General features: G+C 43.0%; 1 protein-coding gene across 2 annotated transcripts in view; it reads left to right on the top strand.

The window, feature by feature from the left end:
- Positions 1–19,103, top strand: part of LOC134337106 (integrin alpha-E-like) — a 296,891-nt gene that overhangs the window by 161,142 nt on the left and 116,646 nt on the right. For both annotated transcript variants that reach the window (XM_063031953.1, XM_063031952.1), the window contains exon 21: positions 100–241. In XM_063031953.1, the coding sequence (XP_062888023.1) occupies positions 100–241 (142 nt within the window). The remainder of the gene's footprint in view (positions 1–99; positions 242–19,103) is intronic.

Here is a 19,103-nt window from a genome sequence, read left to right as displayed (position 1 = left end):
TGAATGGGGGAACAGACTCGATGGCCAAATGGCCTAGTTCTTCTCCTATATCTTCTTGTCTTGTGGTTTTGCTGATGCAAGCTGTAACTCTTCTTTTAGTAATTTTACATGGATTGTTGGCAAGACGAAAGAAGTGAGTTTAAAGATCCTTCTGAATAATACTGGAGAAGATTCATATCTCACCACGATGTACCTTTGCTATCCAACAAACTTTTACTTCAAGGGGATTTCAAAGTCTTCGGTAAGATGAATTTCCAAACAAGGGATTACAGCTGAAACACTGGAGGAATTTTATCCCCAGGCAAAGGAGGGTTATGCTTGATTTTAAATAAAATCACAGGACAGTTAAAGTTTCTTAGGCGCTTTGTGTAATTTTAACTGATGTGCATTGCATATTTTTTCTGGGGTTTATTGTTCCATGGAGTGTGCAGACTGACATAGGCCACTTGATCACATGATACATTTGCGCCTTGCCTGAAGTTAGACTCATATTTTGGACTCCAGGGTCCTCCTTTGAATTAGTTTAATGTATTCCAGTTACAAAAGTTAACAGTGGTGACGAGGTATTTTTAAAAAGAATGCGAGACGGCTACTGATCTGTTGAAGCTCAGTGAGACATTTGAACTAAAAGAAAATGACAGTGAATGAAAAGACACAGCCCAGCACGTGCAGAGGCCATCGACTTAAAAAATAAGCCAGGAAATGGAAGAATTCACAGGTTCATGAAGGTGATAATAATCACAAAAAAAAAGCAGAAATGTCTGGCTATGTCAGAAAAATTGACACATTTGATTACACAACAGATAACTGGAATATGTATACTGAGCTAATCAAACAGTATTTTAAAGCAAATGGACTAACCAATGAGAAACAAGTACTAATTTTACTGAGTGCATTGGGTTTAAAGACATACAGTTTGCTTCAAAGTTTAACTGCTCCAACCAAACCAGCAGATTGCTGTTATTGTGAGATAATGCAGGACTACTTAGAAGTAAAACCATTGTTGATTGCAGAATGCTTTAGGTTTCATAAGTGGAATCAAAAAGAAGGTGAGTCCATTTCAGCGTAAGTGGCTGACTTGAAGAGACTGTCTGAGCATTGTCAGTTCAATAATGGGCTTAATGAGACATTGAGATATCATTTAGTTTGTGGAATCCTAAAAGAAAGCATTCAAAAACAGCTCCTAACTTTACATTTTAAAAAGCAGTTGAAATTGATGCATCAATGGAAACAGGAGAGAGACACACAATTGAACTGCAGTCAGGGATGAAACTGAGCGTGAATAAAATTGCAATGTCTAAGCAAGGGGTTTCAATAGATTAGACATGGTGTGACTAATGTCCTGAACTGTGTATATTTCAATGCAAGAAGTATTGTAGAAAAGGCAGATGAGCTCAAGGTATGGATCGACACCCGGAATTGTGATATTGGAGCTGTTAGTGAGACTCAGTTGCAGGAGGGGTAGGACTGGCAGCTCAATATTCCAGGGTTCTGTTATTTTAGATGTGACAGAGCAGGAGGCATTAAAGGAGGAGGAGAGGTGGCATTACTAGTCAAAGAAATTGTCACGGCAGTGCTCAGTCAGGACAGATTGGAGAACTTGTCTAGTGAGAAGTTCTGGGTGGAACTGAGTAATAATAAAGGTATGACCATGCTAATGGAGCTATATTAAAGAGCATCCAACAGTCTGAGGGATTTGGAGGAACAAATTTGTGAGAGATAGCAGAATGTTGCAAGAAACATAAGGTTGTTATAGTAGGTCATTTAACTTTCCTCATATTGACTGGGAATCCCATACTGTAAAAGGACTAGATGGGATAGAATTTGTCAAATGTGTTCAAGAACGTTTCTTTAATCAATACATAGAAGGCCCAATGAGAGAAGGTGCAATACTTGATCTGCTATTAGGGAATGAGACAGGGCAGGTGACAGTAGTTTGTATAGGGGAACACTTTACATCTAGTGATCACAATGGCATTAGTTTCTAAGTAAGTAAGGAAAATGATAGTTCTGGTCCATGGGTTGAGATTCTAAATTGGACAAAGGGAAATTTTCATGGTATCAGAAAAGATCTGTCAAGGGTGGATTGGAGCAGGCTGTTTTCTGGCAAAGGTGTACTTGGTAAGTGGGAGGCATTCTAAAGTGAAATTTTGAGAGTAGAAAGCTTGTATGTGCCTGTCAGAATAAAAGGTAAAAGAACAGATTCAGGAAACCTTGGTTTTCAATAGTTAAGGAAAAAAGGAGAAGCATTGCAGGGATAGACAAATAGAAACAAGTGAAGTGCTTATGGAGTATAAGAATTGCAAGAGAACACTTAAGAAAGAAATATGGAAGGCTAAAAGAAGGCATAAGGTTGCCTTAACTGACCAGATGAAGCAGAATCATAAGGGATTCTGCAGATACGTTCAGATCAAAAGGATTGCAAGGGACAAAATCAGTCCTCTGGAAGATCAGAATGGTAATCCAGGTGTGGAACTAAAAGAGATGGCAGAGATTTTAAATGAATTTTTTTGCATTTGTATTTACTCTGGAGACAGACACAGAGTCTATAAAAGTGAGACAAAATGGCAATGATTTCATGGGCCCGATACAGATTACACAGGATGAAGTTGTTTGCTCTCAAGGCAAATTAGGACATATAAATCCACAGGGCCTGACAAGGTGTTCCTTCAGATCCTGTGGGAAGCAAGTGCAGAAATTGATGGGGCCTTGGCAAAGATATTTAAATCATACTTAGTGACAGGTGAGGTATTGGGAGATTAGAGGATAGCCATTGTTGTTCCACTGTTGAAGAAAGGTTCTAAAATCAAATCAGGAGATTACAGTAAAACACATAAAATATGCTGGTGAACGCAGCAGGCCAGGCAGCATCTATAGGAAGAAGTGATGCTGCCTGACCTGCTGCGTTCACCAGTATTTTTATATGTGTGTTGCTTGAATTTCCAGCATCTGCAGATTTCCTCATGTTCAGGAGATTACAGGCTGGTAAGTCTGACATCAGTGGTGGGGAAAGTTATTGGAAGGTATTCTAAGGGACTGAATATATAAGTATTTGGTTAGACATGGACTGATTAAGAATAGTCAGCATGGCTTCATACATGGTAGGTCATGTCTAACCAAACTTATAGAGTTTTTTTGAGGAAGTTACCAGGTAAGTAGATGAAGGCAAAGCAGTGGATGTTGTCTACATGGACTTTAGCAAGGTATTTGACAAGGTCTCACATGGGAGGTTGGTTAAGAAGATTCATTCGCTCAGCATTCAGAATGAGGTAGGAAATTTGATTAGACATTGGCTTAATGGGAGAAGCCAGAGAGTGGTGGTAGATGGTTGCCTCTCTGGCTGGAGGTCTGTGACAAGTGGACTGTTGCAGGGATTGGTGCTGTGTCCATTGTTGTTTGTAATCTATATCAATGTAGTTAAGTGGATCAGAAAGTTTGTGTTTGACTCCAAGATATACTATCATGGCTTGCAGTGGGATCTGGACCAGCTGGAAAAATGGAAGATGGAATTTAATGTAGACAAGTGTGAGGTGCTGAGGTGTTAGAACTGTATTCCTTGGAATGTAGAAGATTGAGAGAAGATTTGATAGAGGTATACAAAATTATGAGGGGTATAGATAGGCTAAGTGCAAGCAGGCTTCTTCCAATGAGATTGAGTGGAACCTCAGTTAGCGATCATAGGTTAAGGGTGAAAGGTGAAAAGTTTAAGGAGAACATGGGGGGAAACTTCTTCAGTCAGAAGGTGGTGAGAGTGTGGAATGAGCTGTCAGTAGAGCAGGTAAGCTCAATTTCAATATTTAAGAGAAGTTTAGATAGGTACATTAATGATAGGGGTATGAAACGCTATGGTCAAGTTGCAGGTTGATGGGAGTAGGCAGGTTAAATGGTTTGGCATAGACTGGATGGGCTGAAGGGCCTGTTTCTACAGCATACTTTTCTATGACTCTATAACCTCCAACAGAAATTGGCCTAGCGGAATGAATTGTATTACCATTATGGCAGGGGCTCACATACACCAGACCAACTTAGGCTTGATGGTGAAACTTGTAGAAAATACAACAAAGTAAGGTACACACAAAAAGCATATCATGAACAAAGCGGATGAGCTTAGAGCGTGGATCAGTTCCCGGAGCTATGATGTTGTGGCCATTACAGAGACTTGAATGGTGTACGAGCAGGAATGGGTACTTAGAGTGCCAGGCTTTAGTTGTTTCAGAAAGGACAGGGAATGAGGCAAAATAGGTGGGGGTGTGGCACTGCTGTTCAGAGATTGTGTCATGGCTGCAGAAAAGGAGGAAGTCTTGGAGGGATTGTCTACTGAATCTCTATGGGTGGAAGTTAGAAACAGGAAGAGGTCAATATCTCTTCTGGCTGTTTTTTTTTATAAACCACCCAATAGTAACAGGGACATCAAAGAGCAGATAGAGAGACAGATTCTGCAACGCTGCAATAATAAGAGGGTTGTCATGATGGGAGACTTTAATTTCCCCAATATTGATTGGCATCTCCCTAGAGCAAGGGCTTTTGATGAGGTGGAGCTTGTCAGGTGTGTTCAGGAAGGTTTCATGACACAATATGTAGATAGGTCTATAAGAGGAGAGACTGTACTTGATCTGGTATTGGGAAATGAACCTGGTCAAGTGTCAGGTCTCTCAGTGGGAGAGCATTTTGGAGATAGTGATCACAATTCTATCTCCTTTACCATAGCATTGGAGAGGGATAAGAACAGACAAATTTAGAAAAGTGTTTAATTGGAGTAAGGAGAAATATGAAGCTACCAGACAGGAACTTGGAAGCATAAATTGGGAGCAAATGTTCTCAGGGAAATGTACGGCAGAAATGTGGCAAATATTCATTGGATATTTGCATGATGTTCTGCATAGGTACGTTCCAACGAGACAGGGAAAGGATGGTAGGGTACAGGAACCATGGTGTACAAAGGCTGTTGAAAATCTAGTCAAGAAGAAAAGAAAAGCTTATGATAGATTAAAAACTTAGGTAATGACAGAGATCTAGAAAATTAAAGGCTAGCAGGAAGGAGCTTAAGAATTAAATTAGGAGAGCCAGAAGTGGTCATCAGATGCAGCTCTTTCTGGTAAGACTCATGGTGGTGGCTTGTGTGTTTACTTTACTTTATACTTTATTGTCGCCAAACAATTGCTACTAGAACGTACAATCATCATAGCGATATTTGATTCTGCGCTTCCTGCTCCCTTGATTACAAATCGATAGTAAATATTAAAAATTTAAATTATAAATCATAAATAGAAAAATTGAAAAATGGAAAGTAAGGTAGTGGGAAAAAACTGAGAGGCAGGTCCGGATACTTGCGGGGTACGGCCCAGATCCGGGTCAGGATCCGTTCAGCAGTCTTATCACAGTTGGAAAGAAGCTGTTCCCAAATCTGGCCGTAGGAGTCTTCAAGCTCCTGAGCCTTCTCCCGGAGGGAAGAGGGACGAAAAGTGTGTGGGCTGGGTGGGTCGTGTCCTTGATTATCCTGGCAGCACTGCTCCGACAGCGTGCGGTGTAATGCGTGCGGTATTACATCAATACGGAATGGTGCAAGAACTCTGTGCTGGTTTCAAGATACTGCTCATCGCTAGTGGAGTTTGTGACTGTTAGATGCAGACCATTTTATTTGCCACGGGAATTCACCACTGTTCTTATTGTCAGTGTGTACATTCACCCCAGCGCTAATGCTACGGAGGCACTCTGTGAACTGTATGGGGCTATTAGCGAACTGCAGAATGCACACCCTGATGGACTGTTTATTGTTGCCGGAGATTTTAACCACGTGAACCTTAAGTCAATGCTCCCCAGATTCAATCAGAACATTGACTTTGCAACGAGAGGGGAGAGCGCGTTGGACCTTGTTTACACAAACATTCCCGACGTGTACCAGGCGGAGCCCCTCCCCCACCTCGGTTACTCTGACCACATCTCTGTTATGCTAATCCCAGCATACAGACCGCTCGTCAGACGCTCCAGACCAGTTCAGAAGCAGGTGAAAACCTGGCCAGCAGAAGCCATCTCTGCTCTTCAAGACTGCTTTGAGCACACTGACTGGCACATGTTCAAGGAGGCTGCAACCGATGGCGACTCTACCAACTTAGAGGAGTACACAGCATCAGCGACTAGCTACATCAGCAAGTGCATTGATGACGTCACTGTGGCCAAGACCATCACTACATGCGCTAACCAGAAGCCATGGATGACCGTGGAGGTGCGTGCGCTGCTGAAGACCCGTAACTCCGCCTTCAGAGCAGGCGACAAGGCAGCCCTAACAACAGTGAGGGCCAAACTGTCCCAGGCCATCAGAGAGGCAAAGTGTGCACACACCCAGTGAATCCACAGCCACTTCCAGGACAGCGGCACATGTGGAAGGGCATTCAGGACATCACCAACTACAAGGTAACACCACCTGCCTGTGCTGGTGATGCCTCCCTCCCAGGGGCGTTGAATAACTTCTACACTGGTTTTGAGGTGGAAAATGACGTGGCGGCGAGGAAGACCACCCCTCCTCCAAACGACCAAGTACTGTGTCTTACCGTGGCTGACGTTAGGAGTACCCTGTGCAGGGTCAACCCACGGAAGGCTGCTGGACCAGACAATATTCCTGGCAGTGTGCTTAGAGGATGTGCAGACCAGACAGCAGAGGTTCTCACTGACATCTTCAATGTCTCCCTGAGCAGCACCGTCGTTCCTATGTGCTTCAAGGCCGCCGCCATCGACCCCCTGCCAAAGAAGTCTTCAGTGTCCTGCCTCAACGACTACCGTCCCGTTGCACTCACATCCATCATCATGAAGTGTTTCGAGAGGCTCGTCATGAGGTACATCAAGACCCTGCTGCTCCCCTCACTGGACCCCCTGCAGTTCGCGTACCGTCCCAACCGTTCAACAAACGACACCATTGACATCACCCTCCACCTGGACAGAAAAGACACATACGTTCGAATGCTGTTCATAGACTTCAGTTCAGCATTCAACACAATCATTCCTCAGAAACTGATTGGAAAGCTGAGCCTACTGGGCCTGAACACCTCCCTCTGCAACTGGATCCTAGACTTCCTGTCTGGGAGACCTCGGTCACTCCAGATTGGAAGCAGCATCTCCAACACCATCACACTGAGCACGGGGGCCCCCCAGGGCTGTGTGCTCAGTCCACTGCTGTTCACTCTGCTGACCCATGACTGTGCTGCAACACACAGCTCGAACCACATCATCAAGTTCACCGATGACATGATCGTGGTGGGTCTCATCAGCAAGAACGATGAGTCAGCATACAGAGAGGAGGTGTAGCGGCTAATGGACTGGTGCAGAGCCAACAACCTGTCTCTGAATGTGAACAAAACAAAAGAGATGGTTGTTGACCTCAGGAGGACACAGAGCGACCACTCTCCGCTGAACATTGACGACTCCTTCGTAGAGATCATTAGAGCACCAAATTTCTTTGTGTTCACCTGGCGGAGAATCTCACCTGGTCCCTCAACACCAGCTCCATAGCAAAGAAAGCCCAGCAGCGTCTCTACTTTCTGTGAAGGCTGAGAAAAGTCCATCTCCCACCCCCCATCCTCACCACATTCTACAGAGGTTGTATTGAGAGCATCCTGAGCAGCTGCATCACTGCCTGGTTCGGAAATTGCACCATCTCGGATGGCAAGAGCCTGCAGCAGATAGCGAGGTCAGCTGAGAAGATCATCGGGGTCTCTCTTCCCGCCATTACAGACATTTACACCACACGCTGCATCCGTAAAACAAACAGCATTATGAAGGACCCCACGTACCCCTCATACAAACTCTTCTCCCTCCTGCCATCTGGCACAAGGCACCGAAGAATTCGGGTTCTCACGACCAGACTACGTAACAGTTTCTTCCCCCAAGCCAACAGACTCCTGAATACCCAGACCTGGACTGACACCAACCTACTGCCCTCTACTGTGCATATTGTCTTGAGGACAGGAAAATTTTTAATTGGAGAAAGGCAAATTATGAGGCTATAAGGCTAGAACTTGCGGGTGTGAATTGGGATGATATTTTTGCAGGGAAATGTACTATGGACATGTGGTCGATGTTTAGAGATCTCTTGCGGGATGTAAGGGATAAATTTGTCCCGGTGAGGAAGATAAAGAATGGTAGGGTGAAGGAACCATGGGTGACAAGTGAGGTGGAAAATCTAGTCAGGAAGAAGAAAGCAGCATACATGAGGTTTAGGAAGCACGGATCAGATGGTTTATTGAGGAATATAGGGAAGCAAAAAAGGAACTTAAGAAGGGGCTGAGAAGAGCAAGAAGGGGGCATGAGAAGGCCTTGGTGAGTAGGGTAAAGGAAAACCCCAAGGCATTCTTCAATTATGTGAAGAAAAAAAGGATGACAGGAGTGAAGGTAGGACCGATTAGAGATAAAGGTGGGAAGATGTGCCTGGAGGTTGTGGAAGTGAGCGAGGTCCTCAATGAACACTTCGGTATTCACCAATGAGAGGGAACTTGATGATGGTGAGGACAATATGAGTGAGGTTGATGTTCTGGAGAATGCTGATATTAAGGGAGAGGAGGTGTTGGAGTTGTTAAAATACATTAGGACAGATAAGTCCCCGGGGCCTGACGGAATATTCCCCAGGCTGCTCCACGAGGCGAGAGAAGAGATTGCTGAGCCTTTGGCTAGGATCTTTATGTCCTCGTTGTCCACGGGAATGGTACCGGAGGATTGGAGGGAGGCGAATGTTGTTCCCTTGTTCAAAAAAGGTAGTAGGGATAGTCCGGGTAATTATAGACCAGTGAGCCTTACGTCTGTGGTGGGAAAGCTGTTGGAAAAGATTCTTAGAGATAGGATCTCTAGGCATTTAGAGAATCATGGTTTGACCAGGGACAGTCAGCATGGCTTTGTGAAGGGCAGATCGTGTCTAACAAGCCTGATAGAGTTCTTTGAGGAGCTGACCAGGCATATAGATGAGGGTAGGGCAGTGGATGTAATCTATATGGATTTTAGTAAGGCATTTGACAAGGTTCCACATGGTAGGCATTCAGAAAGTTAGAAGGCATGGGATCCAGGGAAGTTTGGCCAGGTGGATTCAGAATTGGCTTGCCTGCAGAAGGCAGAGGGTGGTGGTGGAGGGAGTACATTCAGATTGGAGGATTGTGACTAGTGGTGTCCCACAAGGATCTGTTCTGGGACCTCTACTTTTCATGATTTTTATTAACGACCTGGATGTGGGGGTAGCAGGGTGGGTTGGCAAGTTTGCAGATGACACAAAGGTTGGTGGTGTTGTAGATAGTGTAGAGGATTGTCAAAGATTGCAGAGAGACATTGATAGGATGCAGAAATGGGCTGAGAAGTGACAGATGGAGTTCAACCCGGAGAAGTGTGAGGTGGTACACTTTGGAAGGACAAACTCCAAGGCAGAGTACAAAGTAAATGGCAGGATACTTGGTAGTGTGGAGGAGCAGAGGGATCTAGGGGTACATGTCCACAGATCCCTGAAAGTTGCCTCACAGGTGGATAGGGTAGTTAAGAAAGCTTATGGGGTGTTAGCTTTCATAAGCCGAGGGATAGAGTTTAAGAGTCGCGATGTAATGATGCAGCTCTATAAAACTCTGGTTAGGCCACACTTGGAGTATTGTGTCCAGTTCTGGTCACCTCACTATAGGAAGGATGTGGAAGCATTGGAAAGGGTACAGAGGAGATTTACCAGGATGCTGCCTGGTTTAGAAAGTATGCATTATGATCAGAGATTAAGGGAGCTAGGGCTTTACTCTTTGGTGAGAAGGAGGATGAGAGGAGACATGATAGAGGTGTACAAGATAATAAGAGGAATAGATAGAGTGGATAGCCAGCGCCTCTTCCCCAGGGCACCACTGCTCAATACAAGAGGACATGGCTTTACGGTAAGGGGTGGGAAGTTCAAGGGGGATATTAGAGGAAGGTTTTTTACTCAGAGAGTGGTTGGTGTGTGGAATGCACTGCCTGAGTCAGTGGTGGAGGCAGATACACTAGTGAAGTTTAAGAGACTACTAGACAGGTATATGGAGGAATCTAAGGTGGGGACTTATATGGGAGGCAGGGTTTGAGGGTTGGCACAACATTGTGGGCCGAAGGGCCTGTACTGTGCTGTACTATTCTATGTTCTATGTTTATTATTTATTGTTATGGCTGCACTGTTTTGTGCACTTTATGCAGTCCTGGGTAGGTCTGTAGTCTGGTATAGTCTTGTGTTGTTTTACGTAGTTCAGTGTAGTTTTTGTATTGTTCATGTAGCACCATGGTCCTGAAAAACGTTGTCTCATTTTTACTGTGTACTGTACCAGTAGTTATAGTCGAAATGACAATAAAAAGTGACTTGACTTGACTTGACAAGGCCTTAGTGAGGAAGTGGAGGGATGGGTTCGTAAATTTGCTGATGACACAAAGGTTGAGAGTGTTGTGGGTAGTGTGGAGGGTTGTCAGAGATTACAGCAGGACATTGAAAGGATGCAAAGCTGGGCTGAGAAGTGGCAGATGGAGTTCAACCCAGAGTGTGTGAGGTGGTTCATTTTGGTAGGTCAAATATAATAGCGGAATATAGTATTAATGGTAAGATTCTTGGCAGTGTGGCTTGTTAGTTGTGTATTTCATTATCATGAACCCCATTCCCATAAGGGTTAACTTTTCTCCAGTACGAGTCCTCAGTCGGATATCTGCAGGCTTCAGTGTGAAACTTTTCTCCAGTACAAGACCTCATTCGGATATCTGCAGGCTTCAGTGTGAAGGATCAGAGGGATCTTGGGGTCCAAGCTGTGCAGGTTGGCTATGTGGTTAAGAAGGCATACCATGTGTTGGCCTTCATCAACCGTGGGATTGAGTTCAAGAGCCGAGAGGTAATGTTACAGCTCTATAGGACCCTGGTCAGACCCCACTTGGAGTACTTGCTCAATTCTGATCACCTCACTACAGGAAGGATGTGGAAACAATAGAAAGGGTGCAGGGGAGCTTGCCTTATGAGAATAGGTTGAGTGAACTTGGCCTTTTCTCCTTGGAGCGACGGAAGATGAGAGGCGACCTAATAGAGATGTATAATGATGAGGTGTATATGATGAGAGGCATTGATCGTGTGGATAGTTAGAGGCTTTTTCCCAGGGCTGAAATGGTTAACATGAGAGGGCACAGTTTTAAGGTGCTTGGAAGAAGGTACAGAGGAGATGTTGGGGGCAAGTTTTGTTTTGTGTTTTTTTTAAACGCAGAAAGTGGTGAGTGCGTGGAATGGGCTGCCAGTGACAGTGATGGAGGTGGATACGATAGGGTCTTTTAAGAGACTCCTGGATGGCAGGACTTTCATATGATGAAAGACTGGATCGACAAGGCTAATACTCGTTGGAATTTAGAAGATTGAGGGGGATCTTATTGAAACATGTAAAATCCTAAAGGGATTGGACAGGCTAGATGCAGGAAGATTGTTCCTGATGTTGGGCAAGTCCAGAATGAGGGGTCACAGTTTGAGGATAAAGGGGAAGCCTTTTAGGACTGAGATGAGGAAAAACTTCTTCACACAGAGGGTGGTGAATCTGTGGAATTCTCTGCCACAGGAAACAGTTGAGGCCAGTTCATTGGCTATATTTAAGAGGGAGTTAGATATGGCCCTTGTGGCTACGGGGATCAGGGGGTATGGAGGGAAGGCTGGTGCAGGGTTCTGAGTTGGATGATCAGCCATGATCATACTGAATGGCGGTGCAGGCTCGAAGGGCCGAATGGCCTACTCCTGCACCTATTATCTATGTTTCTATGTTACATGGAGCTTAGAAAAATAGAGGGCTATGGGTAACCCTAGGTAATTTCTAAAGTACATGATCGGCACAGCATTGTGGACCAAAGGGCCTGTATTATGCTGTAGGTTTTCGATGTTTCTATTTTTCCATTATGTCAGGCAGAGAAAAATAGTTGGACCGTACATTGAAGAGAAAAAGCTTAAAAGTCAAATTTCAGTTTTAGAAAGAGCACTAATCTGCATGCTAATGATGAAAAATCAAATCATAATGAGAATGATGCAGACTGTGTACCCTAGAGATTTCCATTGTGAAAACTAACAATAGACAAGCAATATGGCTTACATCAGAAGTGAATGGCAAATTAATTAAAATGGAATTGGACATTGGTTCAGCTGTTTCAGTCATACCACAAAATGAGTTTGAACAGCATTTCAAAGATACTGAACTGAAGCTTGCAGGTATCCAACTAAGGACTTGTACTGAAGAAAAGTTAACCCTTGTGAGAATGGAGTTCATGATAATGAAATACAACAACCAACAAGCCACACTGAGCTTGTGTGTTGAAAAAAAGGACTAGCATTGTGGAGTGGTGATTGGCTGAGATAACTGCAACTTGATTGGAAATCCACCCACCATTTGCATGCCACATTCTCTGCAATAAAGTCAACTGGAAACGAATTAAGCAAAGTACTGGATAATGCCACAACCGTCTCCATGCTGTACGCCATGAACCATTGCCCAACAGAGGACAACCAGGTGCTGATACCAACCTCTGTGCCACTGGTTGGAAAGCATATTGGACCAAGAAAGGACCATACTGCTCAGAGGAATCATAAAAGTGACAAAAACAGAGATCCAACTACAACAATTTTTCTAGGTAATATATCTAAGAAAGCCTCTGATATGTTAACCAGGCAATTACTTGCAAAACGTAGCTATGTTTTAAGTCGGAAGTGTTCAAGAAGTTTCAGGAAAGTTGCAAGCACTTGGCCTTTGAGTATAAGGGACCAGAATCTACTCTGCATGCATTAAGGCTATTGCATGAAATTCAATTGGGAGACAAAAAGCTGCTTGTAGAAGTAGATGCAAAGACCAAAGCCCAGCTGGATGAATGGAAGGACAAAAAGAAAGGAATAAATGGAGATACAAAAACAGGGGATTTATCAGATGACATTGTGGATGTGGAAATCAAGAAGAGAGATCAGTTCATAAAAGGAGCAATAAAAGAATACTCCAGTGAACTAAATGCACCTTCTCAAGATCAAGATGCACAAGCTGGAAGAAGAAAAAGGAAGGAGAAGAGAAGTGTCCAGAGCTGTCAGAAGCACTTCCTGCAGCCTCAGAACCGATTCCTACAACCATCACAGAGGAGGCCCTAAAACCTGAGATTATTTCACAGCCACAAGTGTCACCTGCCAATCAGAGGATCTATCTTGTCAGGAAAGACATTATCATACAAGAGTAAGAAATCCTCCAGAGCGATAAAATCTTTTGGGCTGAATGGGACAATTTAAAATTTACTATGCTATGGATGTCTGTATAGTGCTTGTATTATATAGTACACTGTGTATATCGTTAAGATGCATTCTCTATTGAGTTGGAGTTTATAGCTAAGCAGGAAGGTGTGTTGTCATTTTCATATTGCAGTGATATTTGAGTAATCTTGTAAATATATTATTTCATTAAGCATTATTTGTTTACATAATTCATAAGGGTTATATGTAAAAATATGTGAATTGCATACTTCATCATGCTATCACTTGATATATGTGTGCCTCGCTTAAAGTAAACACCAAGTTTGACTCACATTTCACACTCTTGTGCCTTCCTTTGAATTAGTTTAATGTTTTGAGATTACAAAACATAACACTCATGAATCATATCCCTAACTATCCTTTCCAGTAGCTACTTAACCACTGATGTGAGATTCACCAGTCTATAGTTTCCAGAATTACCCCTATATTCCTCATTGAAGGATGAAACAACATTAGCTGCTCATCAGTCCTCTGAAACCTTGCCTGTGCCTGGAGAAGACACAAAGATCTTGATCAAAGGCTGAGCAATCTTAGCTCTTGCTTTTCTCTTTAGTCTGGAGTATCTCACATCAGGCTCTGGGGCTTATCCACCTCAATCTTCTTCAAGAGACCCAACACAATCTCTTCTTTATCGCAAAATACTCTAGCGTAACAGCACACTCCACTCTGATCTCACTGTTCTCTACATTCTTTTCCTGGTAAATACAATTACAAAATACTCAAAGTTAAGACATGATCCAGATCTTCCAACTGTAGGTATATAGTATGTTCCCTGCTTTACCTCAAGAGGTTCTACCCTCTCCCTAGTTATAGACCATAAAGTATAGAAGTAGAATTTGGCCATTTGGCCCATCGTGTCTGCTCCGCCATGTCATCATGACTGATTCAATTTCCCCCTCGGCCCCAATCTTCTGCCTTCTCCCTGTATCTCCTCATGCCCTGACCAATCAAGAATCTATCAACCCCTGCCTAAAAATACATAAAGACTTGGCCTCCACAGCTCCCTGTGGCAAAAAAATTCCACAGATTCGCCAATCTCTGGCTAAAGAAATTCCTCCTCATCTCTGTTCTAAAAGGACACCCCTTTATTCTGAGGCTGTGTCCTCTGGTCCTAGACTCTCTCACCATAGGAAACATCCTCTACACATCCACTTTATCGAGGCCTTTCACCATTTGATAAGATTTCAATGAGGTCACCCCTCATTCTTCTGAATTCTAGTGAATACAGACCCAGAGCCATCAAACATTCTTCATTGACAAGCCATTCAATAGTGGAATCATTTTCATGAACCTCCTTTGAACCCTGTCCAGTTTCAGCACATCCTTTCTAAGACAAGAAGCCCAAACCTGCTCACAATACTCCAAATGAGGCCTCACCAGTGCTTTATAAAGTTTCAAAATTACATCCTTGCTTTTATATTCTAGTGCTTGTGAGGTAAACGCTAACATCGCATTTGCCTTACTCATCACAGACTCAACCTGCAAATTAAACTTTACGGGATTCTGCACAAGGACTCCAAATCCCTTTCACCTCAGTTTTTTGAATATTCTCTCCAATTAGAAAATAGTCAACCCTTTCATTTCTTCTACCAAAGTGCATTACCATACACTTCCCAATTCTGTATTCCATCTACCATTTCTTTAACCATTCTCCTAATCTAAGTCCTTCTATAGCCTCTCTACTTCTTCAAAACTATTTACCCCTCTTCTTATCTTCATATAATCTGCAAACTTTGCAACAAAGCCATCAATTCCATCATCCAAATCATTGACATATAAAGCAAAAAGAATCGGTCCCAATACAGAACCCTGTGGAACACCACTAGTCACCAGCAGCCAGCCAGAAAAGGCTCCCTTTATTCTTTCTCTTAGCCTCCTGTCAATTAGCCACTGCTTTATCTATCCATGCTAGAATCTTTCCTGTAAAACCATGGACTCGTAACTTGTTAAGCAGCCTCATGTGTGGCACCTTCTCAAAGGCCTTCTGAAAATCCAAGTACTCAACATCAACCAATTCTCCTTTGTCTATCCTGCTTGTTATTTCTTTAAAGAACTCCAACAGATTTGTCGGGCGAGAGTTTCCCTTTATGTATCTGAAGAAACTTTTGGTATCCTCTTTAATATTATTGGCTAGCTTACTTTTGTATTCCATATTTACCTACTTAATTACTTTTTCAGTTGCCTTCTGTTGGTTTTTAAAAGCTTCCAATCAAACTTCCCACTAATTTTTGCTCTATTATAGGTCCTCTTTTTGCGTTTATGTTGGCTTTGACTTCTCTTGTTAGCCATGGTTGTGCCATCTTTCCTTCAGAATACTTCTTCCTTTTTGGGAAATATAAATCCTATGCCTTCTGAATTGTTTCCGGAAATTTCATCCATTGCTGCTCTGCCATCATCCCTGCCAGTGTTGTTTTCCAATCAACTCTAGCCAACTCGTCTCTCACGCCTCTGCAATTCCCTTTACTTCACTGTAATACTGATACATCTGACTTTAGCTTGTTCTTCTCAAATTTCAGCATGAATTTAATCATATTATGATCACTTTCCCTCAGGGTTCTTTCACCTTAAGCTCGCTAATCAATTCTGGTTCATTGCACAACACCCAGTCCAGAATAGCTGAGTAGGCTCAACCACGAGCTGCTCTAAAAAGCCATCTTGGAGGCACTCTAGAAAGTCCCCCTCCTGTAATCCAACACCAACCTGATTTTCCCAGTCTACCTGCATATGAAATCCCCCGTGACTATTGTAACATTGCCTTTTGGCATGCATTTTCTATTTCCCATTGTAATTTGTAGGCCACATCCTTACTACTGTTCAGGGGTCTGTATACAACTCCCACCTGGATCTTTTTACCCTTATAGTTCCTTAGCTCTATCCAAAATGATTTAAAGCTTTCTGACCCTATTTTACCTCTTTCTGATGATTTGATGTAATCTTTTAACAATAGAGCAAAGCCGCCCCCTCTGCCTTCCTGACTAACCTTTCGATACATTGTGTATCCTTGGACATTAAGCTTGCAGCTGTAATCTTTCAGCTATGATTCAGTGATGCCTACATCATCATACCTGCCAATCTGTAACTGTGCTGCAAGTCCATTTACCTTACTCTGTACACTGCGTGCATTCAGATACAACACCTTCAGTCCTGTATTCTTCCTTTATGATTTTGTCACATCATGTTCACTCTTTTGATTTCTAACTTTGTCTGAGGTCTTACTAACATCTACCTCCACAACATCTCTACTAATTTTTCAGGCACTCTGGTTCCCATCCCCCGCAACTCTAGTTTAAACCCCACCATGCAGCATTAACAAATTGTTCCTCAAAGATATTAGTCCTCTTCCAGTTCAGGTGCAAATAATCCTTTCTGTACAGGTCCTACCTACTCTGAAAGAGAGCCCAATTATCCAAACATTGCATGCCTTCCCTCCTACACCAACTCCTTAGCTACATACTAAAATGTAAAATCTTCCTAGTTCTAGCCTTACTAGCACGTGGCATGGGTAGCAATCCTGAGATCACAACCCTAGATGTCCATAAGACTATAAGACATAGGAGCATAATTATGCCATTTGGCCCATAGAGTTTGCTCCACCATTTAATCATGGCTGGTCTTTTTTTCTCTCCTCAGCCCCATTCCCCAGCCTTCTCCCTATAACCTTTAAAGCCATGCAATCAAGAACCTATCAAGCTCTGCCTTAAGTGCCCCCAACAATAAATTCCACAAATTCATCACCCTCTGGCAAAAGAAATTTCTCTGCATCTGTTTTAAATGAACGCCCATCAATCCTGAAGGAGTTTCCTCTTGTCCTTTACTTCCCCACCATGGGAAACATCTTTTCCACATCTACTCTGTCTAGGCCATTCAGCGTTCAAAAGGTTTCAGTGAGGTCCTCCCTCATCCTTCTAAATTCCAGTGAGTCCAGACAAAGAGCTGTCAAACCTTCCTCAAATAATAACCCTTTTATTCCTATAATCATCCTTGTGAACCTCCTCTGAACCCTCTCCAATGCTAGCATGTCTTTTCTTAGATGGGGAGCCCAGAACTTCACAATACTCAAGGTGAGGTTTCATCAGTATAGTATAAAGCCTCAGCATCACATCCCTGTTATTATGTACTAGACTTATTGAAATGAATGCTAATATTGCATTCGCCTTCCTCGCCACCGGCTCAATCTGCAAGTTAACCTTTAGGGTGTACTGCACAAGGACTCCAATATAACCATATAACAATTACAGCACAGAAACAGGCCATCTCGGCCCTTCTAGTCTGTGCTGCATGCCTACTCTCACCTAGTCCTACCAACCTGCACTCAGCCCATAACCCTCCATTCCTTTCCTGTCCATATAGCTATCCAATTTTACTTTAAATGACAATTTGAGCCTGGCTCTACCTCTTCTACTGGAAGCTCGTTCCACACAGCTACCACTCTCTGAGTAAAGAAGTTCCCCCTCGTGTTTCCCCTAAACTTTTGCCTCTTATCTCTCAACTCATGTCCTCTTGTTTGAATCTCGCTTACTCTCAATGGAAAAAGCCTATCCACGTCAACTCTATCTATCCCCCTCATAATTTTAAATAGCTCTATCAAGTCCCCCCTCAACCTTCTACGCTCCAAAGAATAAAGATCCAACTTGTTCAACCTTTCTCTGTAACTTAGGTGCTGAAACCCAAGTAACATTCTAGTAAATCTCCTCTGTACTCTCTCTGTTTTGTTGACATCTTTCCTATAATTTGGTGACTAGAACTGTACACAATACTCCAAATTTGGCCTCACCAATGCCTTGTACAACTTTAACATTACATCCCAACTCCTATACTCAATGCTCTGATTTATAAAGGCCAGCATACCGAAAGCCTTCTTCACCACCCTATCCACATGAGATTCCACCTTCAGGGAACTATGCACCATTATTCCTAGATCCCTCTGTTCTACTGCATTCTTCAATGCCCTACCATTTACCATGCATGTCCTATTTTGATTAGTCCTACTAAAATGTAGCACCTCACACTTATCAGCATTAAACTCCATTTGCCATCTTTCAGCTCACTCTTCTAACTGGACTAAATCTCCCCGCAAGCTTTGAAAGCCTACTTCATTATCTACATCGCCACCTATCTTAATATCATCTGCATGCTTACTAATCCAATTTACCACTCCATCATCCAGATCATTAATATATATGACAAACAACACTGGACCCAGTGCAGATCCCCGAGGCACACCACTAATCACTGGCTTCCAACCTGACAAACAGTTATCCACCACTACTCTCTGGCGTATCCCATCCAGCCACTGCTGAATCCATTTTACTACTTGAATATTAATACTTAACGATTGAACCTTCCTAACTAACCTTCCGTGTGGAACTTGTCAATGGCCTTACTGAAGTCCATATAGACAACATCCACCGCTTTACCCTCATCAACTTTCCTGGTAACCTGTTCAAAAAATTGAATAAGATTTGTCAAACGTGACCTTCCACGCACAAATTCATGTTGACTGTTCCTAATCAGACCCTGGCTATCCAGATAATTATATATACCATCTCTAAGAATACCTTCCATTAATTTACCCAGCACTGAGGTCAAACTTACAGGCCGATAATTGCTAGGTTTACTCTTAGAACCCTTTTTAAACAATGGAAACACATAAGCAATATGCCAATCTTCTGGCACCATCCCCGTTTCTAATGACATTTGAACTATTTCTGTCAGAGCCCCTGCTATTTCTACACTAACTCCCATCAAAGTCCTAGGAAATATCCTGTCAGGACCCGGAAACCTATCCCCTTTTATATTCCTTAAAAGTGCCAATATTTCCTCTTCTTTAATC

This window comes from Mobula hypostoma, chromosome 23 (genome assembly GCF_963921235.1).
Source record: "Mobula hypostoma chromosome 23, sMobHyp1.1, whole genome shotgun sequence".
Taxonomy (NCBI): domain Eukaryota; kingdom Metazoa; phylum Chordata; class Chondrichthyes; order Myliobatiformes; family Myliobatidae; genus Mobula; species Mobula hypostoma.
Note: the sequence above shows the minus strand (reverse complement) of the source record. Positions and strands in the feature narration are given on the sequence as shown.